Below are 13459 nucleotides of genomic sequence, written 5' to 3'. Positions count from 1 at the left end.
TGGGCAGGAAGGCGGAGAGCGGCTCTTGCGCGCCTAGGCACCGGGCCCTGCACCGGAGCAGGGCAATGCGGTATTGGGGGGGCGGGTCGCCAGAAGTCTCCAGCAAACGTCCGCAGAGGCAGCAAGCGCTTACCCCTTCGGGGGTGGGGGAGAAGCGACCCCTCACCCGCCCAGGCACCTCTCCTTCGCCCAAACTCGACCCGGGACCGCCGCCGACCTTCCCGTCCGGGTCCCGTCCCCCCCGGTCATTGCGACGGGCTTGCACCCCGGGGCTGGCGTGCGAGGCGCTCCCCCTGGCTTCGCAGGGCAGATGGGCGGCGGCGGCAGCTTCTCCTCGAGCGGGGGCGCCCTCGGGTCCGGCGCCGCAACGCGCCTGGCGGCGCTGCCTGCATTGCGTCGGGGAGCGGGGGGGACCTCTCCGGTGCGCAGTGCCGAATCCGCGCGAAGGTCGCGGAGGGGAGGCGGCGCGAAGGAGCCTCCCCAGCCCGCGGCCAAAGGTCTCGGCCGGCTGGCGTGGCCTGGGGAAAGGACGCCCCCCAGACACCCACCCACCCCGCGCCAGGAGGCTCTCGCGACGCCCCGCCCGCTCGCCTTGCGCCCAGGTCTGTGCGCCCGGAGGTGGCTCGCCTTGGCCGCCGCCGTTGCGCGCCTTCCCCGCCGCCTGCCGGCCTGCCAGGTGCCGCGTGTCCTGCGGCGGCGGCGGCGGCGGCTGCCCCCGCCCCTCCCTCCCTCGGTGCTCCGGGGGGACCCGCGCGCAGGAGCAGCAATGCGCCTTGGCCAGTGTCCGCCTGAGCCGCGTCCGGGACGGGCGAGCGAGGAGAGGCAGCCGGCTGCCGAGGCCCCCGGATCCCGCTGGGCTTGGAGAGAAGAAGGGGACCCCCCGCACCACCCCCACCACCCGGTCCCTCCTCCTCTTCCTCCTCCTCCTGCTCCTCCCCCTCCTCCCCTCGCCCACCCCCTCGATGCGCTGCCTGCCCGTGCCTCCTCCTGAACTGCCAGCCTCCTCTCGCTGCAGCCCAATGAATATTTCGCTGTATGAATATTTCACCATCTCGCAGGCGGCTCTGTAAAGCGATCCGTAGATTCTCCCCGAGAGGGAGCAGGAGGAGGAGGCGGCGGCGGCGGCGAGTGTGCGCCGCTGCGCCTTGGATGCTGATCCTGCTGCAACTGCAAGGCGAAGAAGCGCCTTGACGCATTCCGGCCGGGGCTCGCTCGCTCCTCGCCTGCGCTGCTGCTGCTGCTGCTGCTGCTGCTGCAACGGCCCCCGCCGGCCTCCCCGCGGCAGGTAAGGAAGGCTCCTCCGAGGCAAGTTGCCTGCTCCTTGCAGCGCGGGGTTGGCTTCGGGGTGGGGGGCGCTGCTCAAAGAAGTGTGTGCGGTGGCACAGTTACTACTTGCAAAGCCTTTTCTTTCCCGCGCGCTCTTTCCTCCACCCCCCGCGCCAATTTGGAGAGGTTTTTCTCCCCGGATTCTGTTCTTATTAAGAAAGATCGTGGTATTCCAAACCCTCTGTTTTTTGTGTTTTTTGCTCGCACATCGTTCAGGCGGATGTGGGCTGTAAGGCAAAAATTGCGAAGCGAATGAAGTCTTGTTAAGTAGGGATTGAGAAGTTACGACGAGCAGGAACGCAGGACTTCGTGAAGGGCACCCATTGGAAATTCATGTGTGCATGGAAGTATGTTAATTTGCGTTACAGGACTGCTGCTTTAAGGGTTGGGCTGTAGCCTGGAAAGAGTTGCATGATGTTGGAGAGCACTGGAATTGCTGTGCATTTGTGTCTTGGGGTGGGAAGAGAGAGGTGTTTTTATGCATCTGCTTCTTGTCCCTTTACAGTATCTACCAGTTGCCTCGAAGTGAGCTTTATTCCTTAAAAACGTAAAATAAAAACAAAGAGGAAGGGGCCATTCCAGAGCAAAGTGGGAAGTCCGCGGATATTGCTGAGTCGGCATTTCAAGCAGTCTCCTTCCAGTCACCGGTCTTATTTATTTATTTTATTGAGGGGAAGTGTGTGACAGCAGCCGCAATACAGCAGCAGCAGCAGCAGCATGGTCACATCCTGGAGAAAAACAAAAGGACTGCATTAAAAGACAGAAGGAAACTGCTCCGAAGGGACCCCCGTCTCGCTGTGTTGCATGTGTGTTAAGAGACCCCAGCCAGCCCTTTGTCCTTTGATGAAGCTGGAGACTCTCTCTCCCTTTTTTCTTCCCACCCTCCCCAGTGACCAGCGCCCTATAGGTCTTTTCCCCGCCTAGCCTGGATGCCATTCAACCTACCCCTGTTCCCTTATCCTTGAGCTTCCCATCCCTAATCCCCATTCTCCATCCTGTTTTCCTGCACTGGGAGCTGTCCACACCAAGGGCCTCACCTCTCCTTAGCTCTTCTCCATGCTGTGATTCTACATCTATATCCAGTATCGGTCTCCTCTGAAGTCCTCAACTCTTCACTCTCCTTCAGCTCTGGCGGCTTCTGATCCCAGAACTCTTCTCCTTCTGCATCCCATCACGTCTTCTAGTGAGTCTGTCCTTCCCACCCCGTAGCTGCCATGACGGTGATGGCCGGGGACAATATGGACGAGACCTCTGCTTTGCCAGGTCACCCCCAGGACAGTTATCGACCTGGGGCCCACGATGACCACGAATGTTGTGAGAGGGTTGTGATCAACATTGCTGGCCTGAGATTTGAGACGCAGTTGAAGACCCTTGCTCAGTTTCCCAACACTTTGCTGGGAAATCCCAAGAAACGCATGCGATACTTTGACCCCCTGAGGAACGAATATTTCTTTGATCGGAACCGGCCCAGCTTTGATGCCATCCTCTATTACTACCAGTCTGGAGGGCGGCTTCGCAGGCCTGTTAACGTGCCTCTAGACATGTTCTCGGAGGAGATAAAGTTTTATGAACTGGGAGAGGAGGCCATGGAGAAGTTCCGGGAAGATGAAGGTTTCATCAAGGAGGAAGAGAGGCCGCTGCCTGAGAAGGAGTACCAGCGGCAAGTGTGGCTGCTCTTTGAATACCCCGAGAGCTCTGGGCCAGCTCGGATCATTGCAATAGTCTCCGTCATGGTGATCCTCATCTCTATAGTGATCTTTTGCCTGGAAACTTTGCCAGCGTTGAAAGAGGACAGGGAGTATATGGGACCCCGAAACCACAGCGACAACTCAACAGTCTATTACAAGTCCAATATCTTTACTGACCCCTTCTTCGTGGTGGAGACTCTGTGCATCATATGGTTTTCTTTTGAATTGGTGGTGCGCTTTTTTGCCTGTCCCAGCAAAGCCGAGTTCTTCAAGAACATCATGAACTTCATTGACATAGTAGCCATCATCCCCTACTTCATCACTCTGGGTACAGAGATGGCTGAGCAGGAGGGGCCTCAAAAGGGAGAGCAGGCCACTTCTCTGGCTATCCTGAGAGTCATCAGACTGGTAAGAGTCTTTAGAATCTTCAAACTCTCCAGACATTCTAAGGGCCTCCAGATTTTGGGACAGACCCTCAAAGCGAGTATGAGGGAGTTAGGGTTACTAATCTTTTTCCTCTTCATTGGGGTGATTTTGTTCTCCAGTGCGGTGTATTTTGCTGAAGCTGAGGAACCTGGCACCTATTTCGACAGCATCCCCGATGCTTTCTGGTGGGCAGTGGTATCCATGACCACTGTAGGATATGGTGACATGTACCCTGTGACAATTGGAGGCAAAATCGTGGGCTCCTTGTGTGCCATTGCTGGTGTGCTGACAATTGCCCTGCCTGTACCTGTCATTGTGTCCAACTTCAACTACTTCTACCACCGAGAAACAGAAGGGGAAGAACAGGCTCAGTTACTTAAAGTTAGCTCTCCTAATTTAGCATCTGACAGTGATCTGAGTCGCCGTAGCTCCTCCACAATCAGCAAATCTGAGTACATGGAAATTGAAGAGGATATGAATAATAGCATAGACAATTTTAGAGAGGCTAACCTCAGAACTGGCAACTACACCATAGCCAACCAAAACTGTGTTAATAAAAGCAAGCTGCTGACTGATGTTTAAGAACATGTAGAAAAGAGAAACATTGGCAGCTTGAAGACTTTAAGTGACCAGCAGTCACACTTTGTAGATGCTTTACTCTTCGAATGCTTTACCTCGTAAATGCATTGTTGCATTGCGAATTTTTGCTCAGCGATTCAATAAGCTTTCAGGATCCATGAAAGAATTTCACTTTTCCTTTTGTTTTCTTTTAAAAGGGTATTTTCCAAGTGGTGGAAATGGTTACTAAAGCTCTTTGGACTAGCCTAGTTATAAATAGAAATTGTATGCTTCTAGCCCTAGACATTTCCCCATAACTTTTAAGTTTCCAACCGTTTTAAAAATCAGCTCAAGAGGACTCTAAAAAAAATACTTAAAATATGCATGGATTCAAGGAAACGTTTCTACAAAACTGCACAGTGCATCCAAGAAAATGCATCCGAATAATATTCAGCAGTAATGTGCAGTAAGTATTTGTCATTCTTTAGACTGACCGACATATACATTTCCTTCCTTTGTGAAAAGTTTTGTAGTTCTGATCTACAGATTCACACACAGCACCTTATGAAAATATGCCAGGTTTTTTTTTTGGTTTTTTTTTTTGCTGTATACACTATTAAAATCGAAGAATTATTCTGTGTGTTGGGGGGAAGATGGAACATCTGCAATGCTGCTAAGGTCTCTTAAGTGCAGATGGTTTCAACATACTTCTTTCCCTTCTTCAGAAATGGATGCAAAACTTTTTAGCCCCTTTGTTGCAAGATAGCACAATAGAATTTAATATAAGCATGTTTGACTTTGATACTATCTATTTTATAACTGCATGCCTGGAACATTACCTCAGATGATAGGGGATAAGGTTTTGTTTGAATTGATCTTCTTTAAAATAGGCCCTTTTTTGTTTCAATTTGCATTCACCAAAGTGCACTCCTTTTTATTTGTTAAGTATCTGATTAGTAACTTAAAAGTACTGTATTTAAGTGCATATGTTAGTCAAATGGGAACAATAACTTTTGGAGATCAAAGCATGTTTCAAATATTCAGCATTATGGCCTATTTGACTAAGGTGTAACTCAACATTAATTAATGCATGGTTTCAGTAATAAATACAAAAAAAAAAAAGCTTGTTAGGATGAAGGCCAGGAAGAGAATACTAGAGAGACTTGTTGTTTTCCTGCATTGCTCAGGGAAATGAGTTGGCTTCTGTCCGGGCCTTAATAGAAAGTAACATATCCCATCCCTTAAAGGGAAAGCTATATGGAAAATTAAGTCCAGTTTATATATAGCAATGTCTAAATATTCTGTATCTCCTAGAGCAGAAAAAGGTGCAGAAGCATGCCTTTTGGTGCATTCTTAGAATGTAAAATGAAACTTATCGATTATATGCATCCAAATTGCAGCCCAGTTATTTTCGCAGTCATTGTTTGAACCTTAGAGACTTTTGTATTCCCCTAGGACTTGCTGAAGAGACTCAACCAATTGATTTTAGATAGTTGCTTAGTGCCTTTATCCTTACAGCCACTGGACTGCTGAAAGTGCCTCTATGAAAAGAGCTGAACCTGAGTAGGCATGGATGAGTCAATTGGGACAATAGCAGGATTCGACCATGCCAAATGCAGGCACAGCAGAAAAAGCCAGGGAGAGAGACAGTGTGTAAAGCAGAGAGGCAGAAGAAGAGGGCAAAGACTACCAGCACTCTTGCAGACCTAATTCCCTCCTGTACTCTGCACCCTGCAGCTGAGTGACATTGCAACCTAACATTTGCCTTTGACAAATGCTACTCCCGCAAGACCCAGTCTTCCCCCAGTCTGTTTATAGAGACTTCGCTGCACTCTGTGTTCGTTTTGTTCGTTTTTCGTATTGGCCCATTCTTCCCCTGGTTTGGACTTTGGCAGCCTGGCACCCTACACTAGAGGAAGTAAGGGCCATCCTTTGCAGTAGCCTTAGCTATGCAAGGAGCAGGTTGGATGGAGGCACGTTGAATCTGTACACTTGCTCCTCTTAGAGGCTTCTGCTTTTCCAACGGAGCTCTCATCCTTTCCACCCAAATTCTCTTGGATTTTAAAATTTGACTCGCCTGAAGCTTCCCCATCCATTGTAACAACTCTCCTTCTGTTGTGTTTGTTGAAGGTTGCAGCATTTTCTGAGAAGGCATTTTCTGCAATTATGCAAGTCTTGAAGCTATAGTCCATAGAAATCAATAAGTCCATTTTTTATTTTTTTTACTGATATAGGCACTAATCTCTTTCCTTTTTTTTTACTGTTCCCTTCTAAAAGTCAAAGTTGAGGCTCTTTCTCCCATGCTTAGCATGTGGCCTTATACACTGAACCCTCTTTTCCATTACGTAGATCCCAGGCCTCCATTCTATTCTCAGTATTCTATTTCTCAGCAGCTACAGATATCTAGCATTTACATTGGAAAAGGAGCATTAATTCTGCAGCTTTGCCCAAACCTGGTATGTCAGGTAGACAGAAAGATGCAACTTTGTGACTTGTTTGGTTCAAAATGGTAGGAAGAACAGAAGGACCTCTTAAATACTTGACTGCAGCATATTCAGAAAAAAATATATTGTAGTTGATGGGAAGTTCTACCTTATTTTCCATTCTCAGTATCCAGTTTCTCCCCAATTTAGTCACAGTTTCCCCTGCTAGAGTGCTAGATTTGGTGGTCTACCTTGATTCCTCCAATCTCCTAAATTTAGGGAAGGTCTCCGCCTGTTAAACTGACTTTGAACCTTGTGTGTAGTTATCTCAGCAATAAACAGCTCAGTGCCGTATGGGGTCTTTGATCAGGAAGTGCTACCTGAGAGAGGATGAGGCCTCAGTTGGGCAGCTTGGTGAGTTTCTGTGTTGACTGGCTGGGTTATCCTCACCTTAGTTTATCTGCTGGACTGATCCTTATTCTGCATGTTTAAGAGAAAGTATGCATGCCATGCAGCGGTTTGGTTTATGGCTTCCCCCTTTTGCTTTTGGCAGGGATAGGTGATCTTTAGGGCTTGTGGGGTGGCTTGGGGAATATGATTGTCGCTTACTCATTTATAACAAAGGGACTGGGTAAATATGGAGTGCAGGGAATAACTTCATGTAGCATAGGCATGCATTTCTTCCAGCAAGGTTTCTCCTCCCCTTAGAATCAGACTCATTCCTTTGCACTAATACGTGCTGAAATGCGTTTGTAGGTCTGAAGGTGCACTAAACTACTGCCTGATTCTTAATACACCTTTTTGTTTTTGATTTTCTTTTCTGCCATATTTTGTTTTGGTGACTGATGGTTTCTCAAAAGTGAGTGGCTGTAGCTTGCCCCCAGTAGGAGTGATCTGAAAATGGACACGGCGAATCATGGATTTGCTGGCATTTGGTTACTGCAGTGCTGTAGCAATGTCTCTCCATCCATTGGTGTGGACTCATGGTTTGCGATGTTGTGCTGACACAGTCCTTGGCTGTTCAGTATTTATTTGCTGATTCATCAAGGGTGCGAATCAGGCTGTAGGCTTAGCAGGTTTAATTCAAGGAAGGGCAAGGGCAAAGTTTCCAAAGGCCTAGAATTACCGTATTTTTTGCACCATAACACTCACCTTTTTCCTCCTAGAAAGTAAGGGGAAATGTCTGTGCGTGTTATGGAGGAAATGCCTACGAGTGGCATGCCTGTGGATTTTCATCCTCTTAAAACTACGTGCGTGTTATGGTCGGGTGCGTGTTATAGAGCGAAAAATACGGTAGTTGGCGTTTCCTTAACATTGGTCTTACCTTAATCTTGACCTTGGTACAGAGGTGGCCTTTAAGTAAGAGCAGAGGAGGGGGATGACTCCTGAAGTACGATTCACTGGGAAACTCTTCAACACAAAGCTCACGGAAGTGAACAGAGATGTGCAAGGTCATTGCAGTCCTCCTGTGCTGTTCCCATTCATTTCAGGGTGGCTTGCGCAGGATAACTGGCCAGCGCTAGGCTAGTGCCCATTGCGGGGAGGGAGGCTGCTTGGATGTTGTGCTTTAGATACCAAAAAGGCTTGGAATGGCTCTTTTTTTGACATGGAAGCAACTAAAATCAACTGGACGACATAAGCGGGAGATCATTGAATAGGAACACACTGCAGGGATACAATGCAGTCTCTCTTCCAAGGACAGGGAAGTTAGTGACTCCCTCCTCCCACCCCAAATACTGATCCAAAACACGTATAGAAATAGGACTAACTGTGTAATGCCATATAGAGAGATTGGAGATAAAGGTACATAAGGCCACGTTCTAGCACTGTTATTATAAAATAAAATAAAAATCCCCAAAGCAAATTTTAATTGAAATGGGAGTCCTTATCTCCTTAGCTCCTGTGAAATCAGTATATTTTCTTATCACGTGTTATTATGGAGACCATTACTGACATACTTTTAAAAGGTGACATAGAAATAAGAGGATGTGTGTTATTCATTTCAAGTGGAGTTCAACTCACATTGAATATTGTCGATTCTTTCCATTAAAAGACCCATTTATTTTGGTGACTGCTTGGCCTGATCTGTGCTAAGGGCAGGGAGAAAGGTAAACTCGCTCAGAGCCTATGTATACCACTTCAGACCGCAGGTCACAGTTGTGTGTGGGCAGGGAGTATGTTGGAAACCTCCCCCCCGAATGTCATTACACAATCTATCAGGGAGACGACTGGGCTGCAAACCATCTCTCTCATATCTGGACATTGCTGTACATTTTAAGGCTGCAAATGAGACTGCCTATGTCTGAATGACCCAAACCTTCCCTGCACATGGAAAATGAGTCTATTGGGAAAAAAGTTTCTAATACAACGTTCTTAACATGTTAGTTTTCCTTGTTCCAAGAATTTACTTTTTCATGGTGGAGCACTCAATCATGCAAGCTCTTGTCTACAGTTGGAAGCCAAGCCAAGGTTTACCACCTTGGCGACAATTAGTTTTCTATGTGCAGGGAGTTGTTGTTTTTTACAAAACATAATAATGTGATTCCTCCTGTCTCTAGTCTAAGATGGAACTGTCCAGAAAATGCTTTGCCATGTCACCTGCTGTTTGGGTACGCCAGATCTCTGTTCCTACTAAATATCTGGTGTTGGGGCCTGAACAAATGAATTCGTCTGGCAGAGTCCTGTCCCCTAAACATTTAATTGTGGTTTCTATACCTATTCAGGTTTTTTTTGAGTCCTGACCTATCTGTTCAAGTTCTCCATACAAATAAAGCTCTCAGCTGGCGTGTAAATAATTACAAAATGGAGTATTTGGAGTTGAGTGTTACAGTCCTTATTGAGGAAGCACACGGAGAAGGACAAGTGAAGCTATGTCTTGTATCCTCTCCCCTTAACTTTTTTGTAGACATGCATTCACTTATTAGTGCAGGATTTTGGGGTGTTTTGTGGGGTACTAAAACCACAGCACATGTGAAAGATGAGGCATAATGTATGATTTAAAAATAAAATTGAGGGACCGTTTAGTACATCTTGCCAAACCACAGTTCATATGATAGAAAATGCAAACCCTGCAACACGTCACAAACTTTGTTGCATGAGTTGAGAAATTTGTCAGTTAACAAAAAACTTTTTGCCCAGAAGGCTGAATATTCTTTATGGTTTCAATATGTGTTTTTTTTAAACTTAAAAAGGGTATGAGCTGAACACACAACACTTTCTCCGATATGTAATTTCTGTAGTATTGTCAGACATAATCCAGAAAAGTAAAACCATATTAAAAGTTAAATTTCCCTTCCCTTGTTAGGGACCATTTGGTTCCATATGAAGTTAGAACTGACGATTCTATAGTTGGTCTTTTTAAAGTAAATTTGCATTTCTTTTTAAAAGGCAGTTAGGTGACATAATTTTTGTTATATTCTGAAATACTTCTGGACATAAATCAGAATTAAGCACTGTCTTTATTTTAATTGACAGATTTAAAAATATCTGTAACCCCCCCATTTTCTTTCTGTGGGTGCTGAATAAATTAGGCCACAAACGTGCATATGATCAGGAAATAGCATGCCTTGCCTTTTTTCAAAGAATTGTAATCAATTTGAGATTTTTACTCCGATTTTGTTGGGAAAACAAATCCTTGTTCATATCTATGTTGATCAGTTGTTCCACTCCTCTAGTCGTACTATATATGATTTATACTTTTTAAAGTCTTCCCTGTCCAGCTGTCATTTGAACACAACTGAATTCTTTGGGAGTATATTTATATTTGATTAAATTGTTGCTTCAGTAGCATTTCTATAAATGTGACTGGAATCAAATGTATATTTTACTTTTGTACAAAAGTAAAAAAAAAAGAGGATATTTTTGTGACTAAATTTAGCAAAGAAGAATACATTAGAACTTAACTTTGGTTTTCCAAGACATTTCTTAAACACACTCCCCCCCAGCACATTGGTTTGAAACTATGTAAATAACAGCTGTGGGTAGGAATGTATATGGATTCTTTGACATACCTCTCATTTTAACGATGCAGTATTACTGTTGAACAAGGTCACAGAATGGTTCTTTGCAGAAAAGTGCACCATCAGGGCAACAAACCATGGAAGCTGACATGGGTCTATTGATTTCCGTAATTTACAAATTGCTTACACTTTGAGTCAAGTATGTACCTCATTGTCATATTACTGCTGATTTGACTTAACCATAGCTGAAATGGTTTGGTTTGTCAACTTTTGAGACAGCAAATGTTATGAGTTTATATTTAAAACATATAAAATGCATAGTTTTCATCTATGCAATTTTACTTGCTTCTGTCACTTTTATCGTCTGTTCATACTTGGCATCTATTAAAGATAATTTTTAAGGATCTTATTCAGATATACTGTGACTGGTTTATTGGAGTCCTGTTTTTCTCCTGTTCCTTCCCTTGGGGAGATTTTGGGAGTACATGGATGGCAAGAAAAGGGGTCTAGGAAACAAGATTGGTGGGATATTAGACCATGGAAATGTTAGGAAGAGGAAAATGCGAGAGAGGAGTCTGGGAGCGAAAGGAGACCATGGTCAGAGAGGAGATCTGCACAGTGGTGAAGACCTGCAGAGATTTCAACCAGCATATTGATACCAAATCTTTGGCCACAGGCCTGTAGTAAAAGTGAAATGGGCTAGCTCCCTTTTTTCCCTTACTTGATCTATATTCTTTTAAAAGAGCTTTTGTGTATGCTGGTGATTGGCACTTGGCTGTGCTGCTGGAGGAGGTGATGGATGGGGTTGAGAACATTGGGTTGTGATAGATCTGCAGTCATAAAAGAAAGCCCTGGTCCTTTGCTCCTGTGCGAGTGTTACATCTTAATCTCTATGATTGCTGAATCAAAATAAGGTAATATGATCAGACACAGATGACCTGATGTTCCTCCTCCACCTTGCTCCTTAGAATTTAAATGATAAAGATGGGCAATATTAAGAGTAAATACTGAAATAATTTCTTTGTGTTCCACTAGGGAAATGAGCAGGGTACGGAACAGTCCAGACAATACCTTTTGGGCCATATGGCATTTAAATTTGAAACTTTTTAAAGCTTTTGGAGATGCATTGGAACCATTCCTTGAAGTCTGGATGATTCCTAACCTGCTAATATGGAACGTTCAGTCGATATTGTTCCAAATAATTTTGGATCCTACCTGTGATATCAGGGGACAATCTTATATTTGGTTATAGTAATGTGTATAATAGTTTGAATAACTGCTATATTTAAATTTTTTGGTAACCCATGAGGTAAAGGTACCCCTGACCATTAGGTCCAGTCGCAGATGACTCTGGGGTTGCGGCGCTCATCTCGCTCTATAGGCCAAGGGAGCCGGTGTTTGTCCTTAGACAGCTTCTGGGTCATGTGGCCGGCATGACTAAGCCGCTTCTGGTGAACCAGAGCAGCGCATGGAAACGCCGTTTACCTTCCCACTGGAGTGGTACCTATTTATATACTTGCACTTTGATGTGCTTTTGGGCAGAAGCTGGGACTGAGCAATGGGAGCTCACCCCATCGTGGGGATTTGAACCACCAACCTTCTGAATGGCAAGCCCTAGACTCTGTGGTTTAGACCACAGCGCCACCCGCGTCCCCACGAGGAGTAGTATCAATGGTCAACCATGGCTAGGAACACACTTTCCTTAAGAACCAAACCAAACATTTATGAAGTCTGAACCATGATCTTTGCGTCACAGTGCTGTCTATTTCTCCTCTGTGTAAAATAAGAACCATTTCAAATTCTATTTTATAGTCTTTATGGCCTATCCATAATAAATGAAATCTTATGTGTAATTAGTTCATCTTCACCTGTCTCTAACAATAATTGTCCCTTATGTGAGAGAATGACATAGCAATTATAACCCACCGTGGTCTCTTATGGTCTCTTTCTTAAAATCATTTTTTCCATCATTGCCCCTAATTAAGGGCCCAATGCTGGTGTTATATGTTGTGTTCATTTTACTCCCAGAGTATTTCTGTTAAAGTTTGGAATGATTCCAAAGTAAGTACTTTAGACCAATGAACTTGGTAATCAGTTTTGTGTTGTTCTCTCTCTCATGCCCTCACAATCACTTTGTGACATCACCATTGTTGTATATTTAACTATGGTCTGCCACCTTTTCCTTAGACTGCAGTTTCTTTGAGGAACATATCTTTATTGCAGGCTTCAATGAACTCCAATGTTTTACTGCAGTGCAAATAGATAAAAAATACCACAAAATGTCAGGATGGGCCATTAGAAAAAGGTTTAATCAGCTTCATGGAGGAGAGGTCTGTCTGTGGCTATTAAACCATGATTGCTAAGTGGAACACCATGTTCTCTGGCAATATGCCGGCCACCATATACCAGTTCCTTGGGGGCAAGAGCAGACGTAGCCTGTTTTGTGGGCTTTCCGGAAGCAACTGGTTGATCAGCATGTGAAACAGCATATCTGAATGAATGGAACTTCAGCCCTACCCAGAAGGCCTCTTCTTTGGTCCATATGTTCAGAGGCTACCTCTGAATACCAGGCACTGAAGACAATAATAAGAGCTAGCCATAATAATAATAATAATAATAATAATAATAATACCCCGCCCATCTGGCAGGGTTGCCCTAGCCACTCTGGGCGGCTTCCAGCACATAGAAAAATATAATAAAACATCAGACATTAAAAACTTCCCAATACAGGGCAGCCTTCAGATGTCTTCTAAAAGTTGTATAGTTGTCTATCTCCTTGACATCTGACGGGAGGGCGTTCCGCAGGGACCTGTGTTTAGACCTGTGTTTGAGCTTCTCAGGTTCATCTAGCTGGCTCCGCCGAGAAACAATGATGAACTAGATGGACACTTGGTGTGATTCAGCAGAGATCTTACATTCTTATTAAAGAGGGATTCATCGTCATGGGGGATAGGAATATTGAATACTGTACTTTCAGCAGTGGGTTTCATGATTTATTTGTGGGGTCCATGAGTCACTTTATGAGATCGGTTATTTTAAAAAAATCAACGAGGCATTTTTTAGGACAGTCTCTCATGTC

General features: G+C 45.1%; 1 protein-coding gene across 1 annotated transcript; it reads left to right on the top strand.

Annotated features, from left to right (window-relative positions):
• Positions 1 to 769: 769 nt before the first annotated feature.
• On the top strand, positions 770 to 7540 carry LOC128413589 (potassium voltage-gated channel subfamily A member 1). Its single transcript, XM_053387724.1, has 2 exons — positions 770 to 1285; positions 1832 to 7540. The coding sequence occupies exon 2, from the start codon at positions 2541 to 2543 to the stop codon at positions 4020 to 4022; it is 1482 nt and encodes a 493-aa protein (XP_053243699.1). The 5' UTR covers positions 770 to 1285; positions 1832 to 2540; the 3' UTR covers positions 4023 to 7540.
• The last annotated feature ends 5919 nt before the right edge of the window (positions 7541 to 13459 follow it).

This window comes from Podarcis raffonei, chromosome 5 (assembly GCF_027172205.1).
Source record: "Podarcis raffonei isolate rPodRaf1 chromosome 5, rPodRaf1.pri, whole genome shotgun sequence".
NCBI lineage: Eukaryota > Metazoa > Chordata > Lepidosauria > Squamata > Lacertidae > Podarcis > Podarcis raffonei.
The sequence above is the reverse complement of the archived record's forward strand: the minus strand, read 5'-3'. Positions and strand labels throughout refer to the sequence as shown.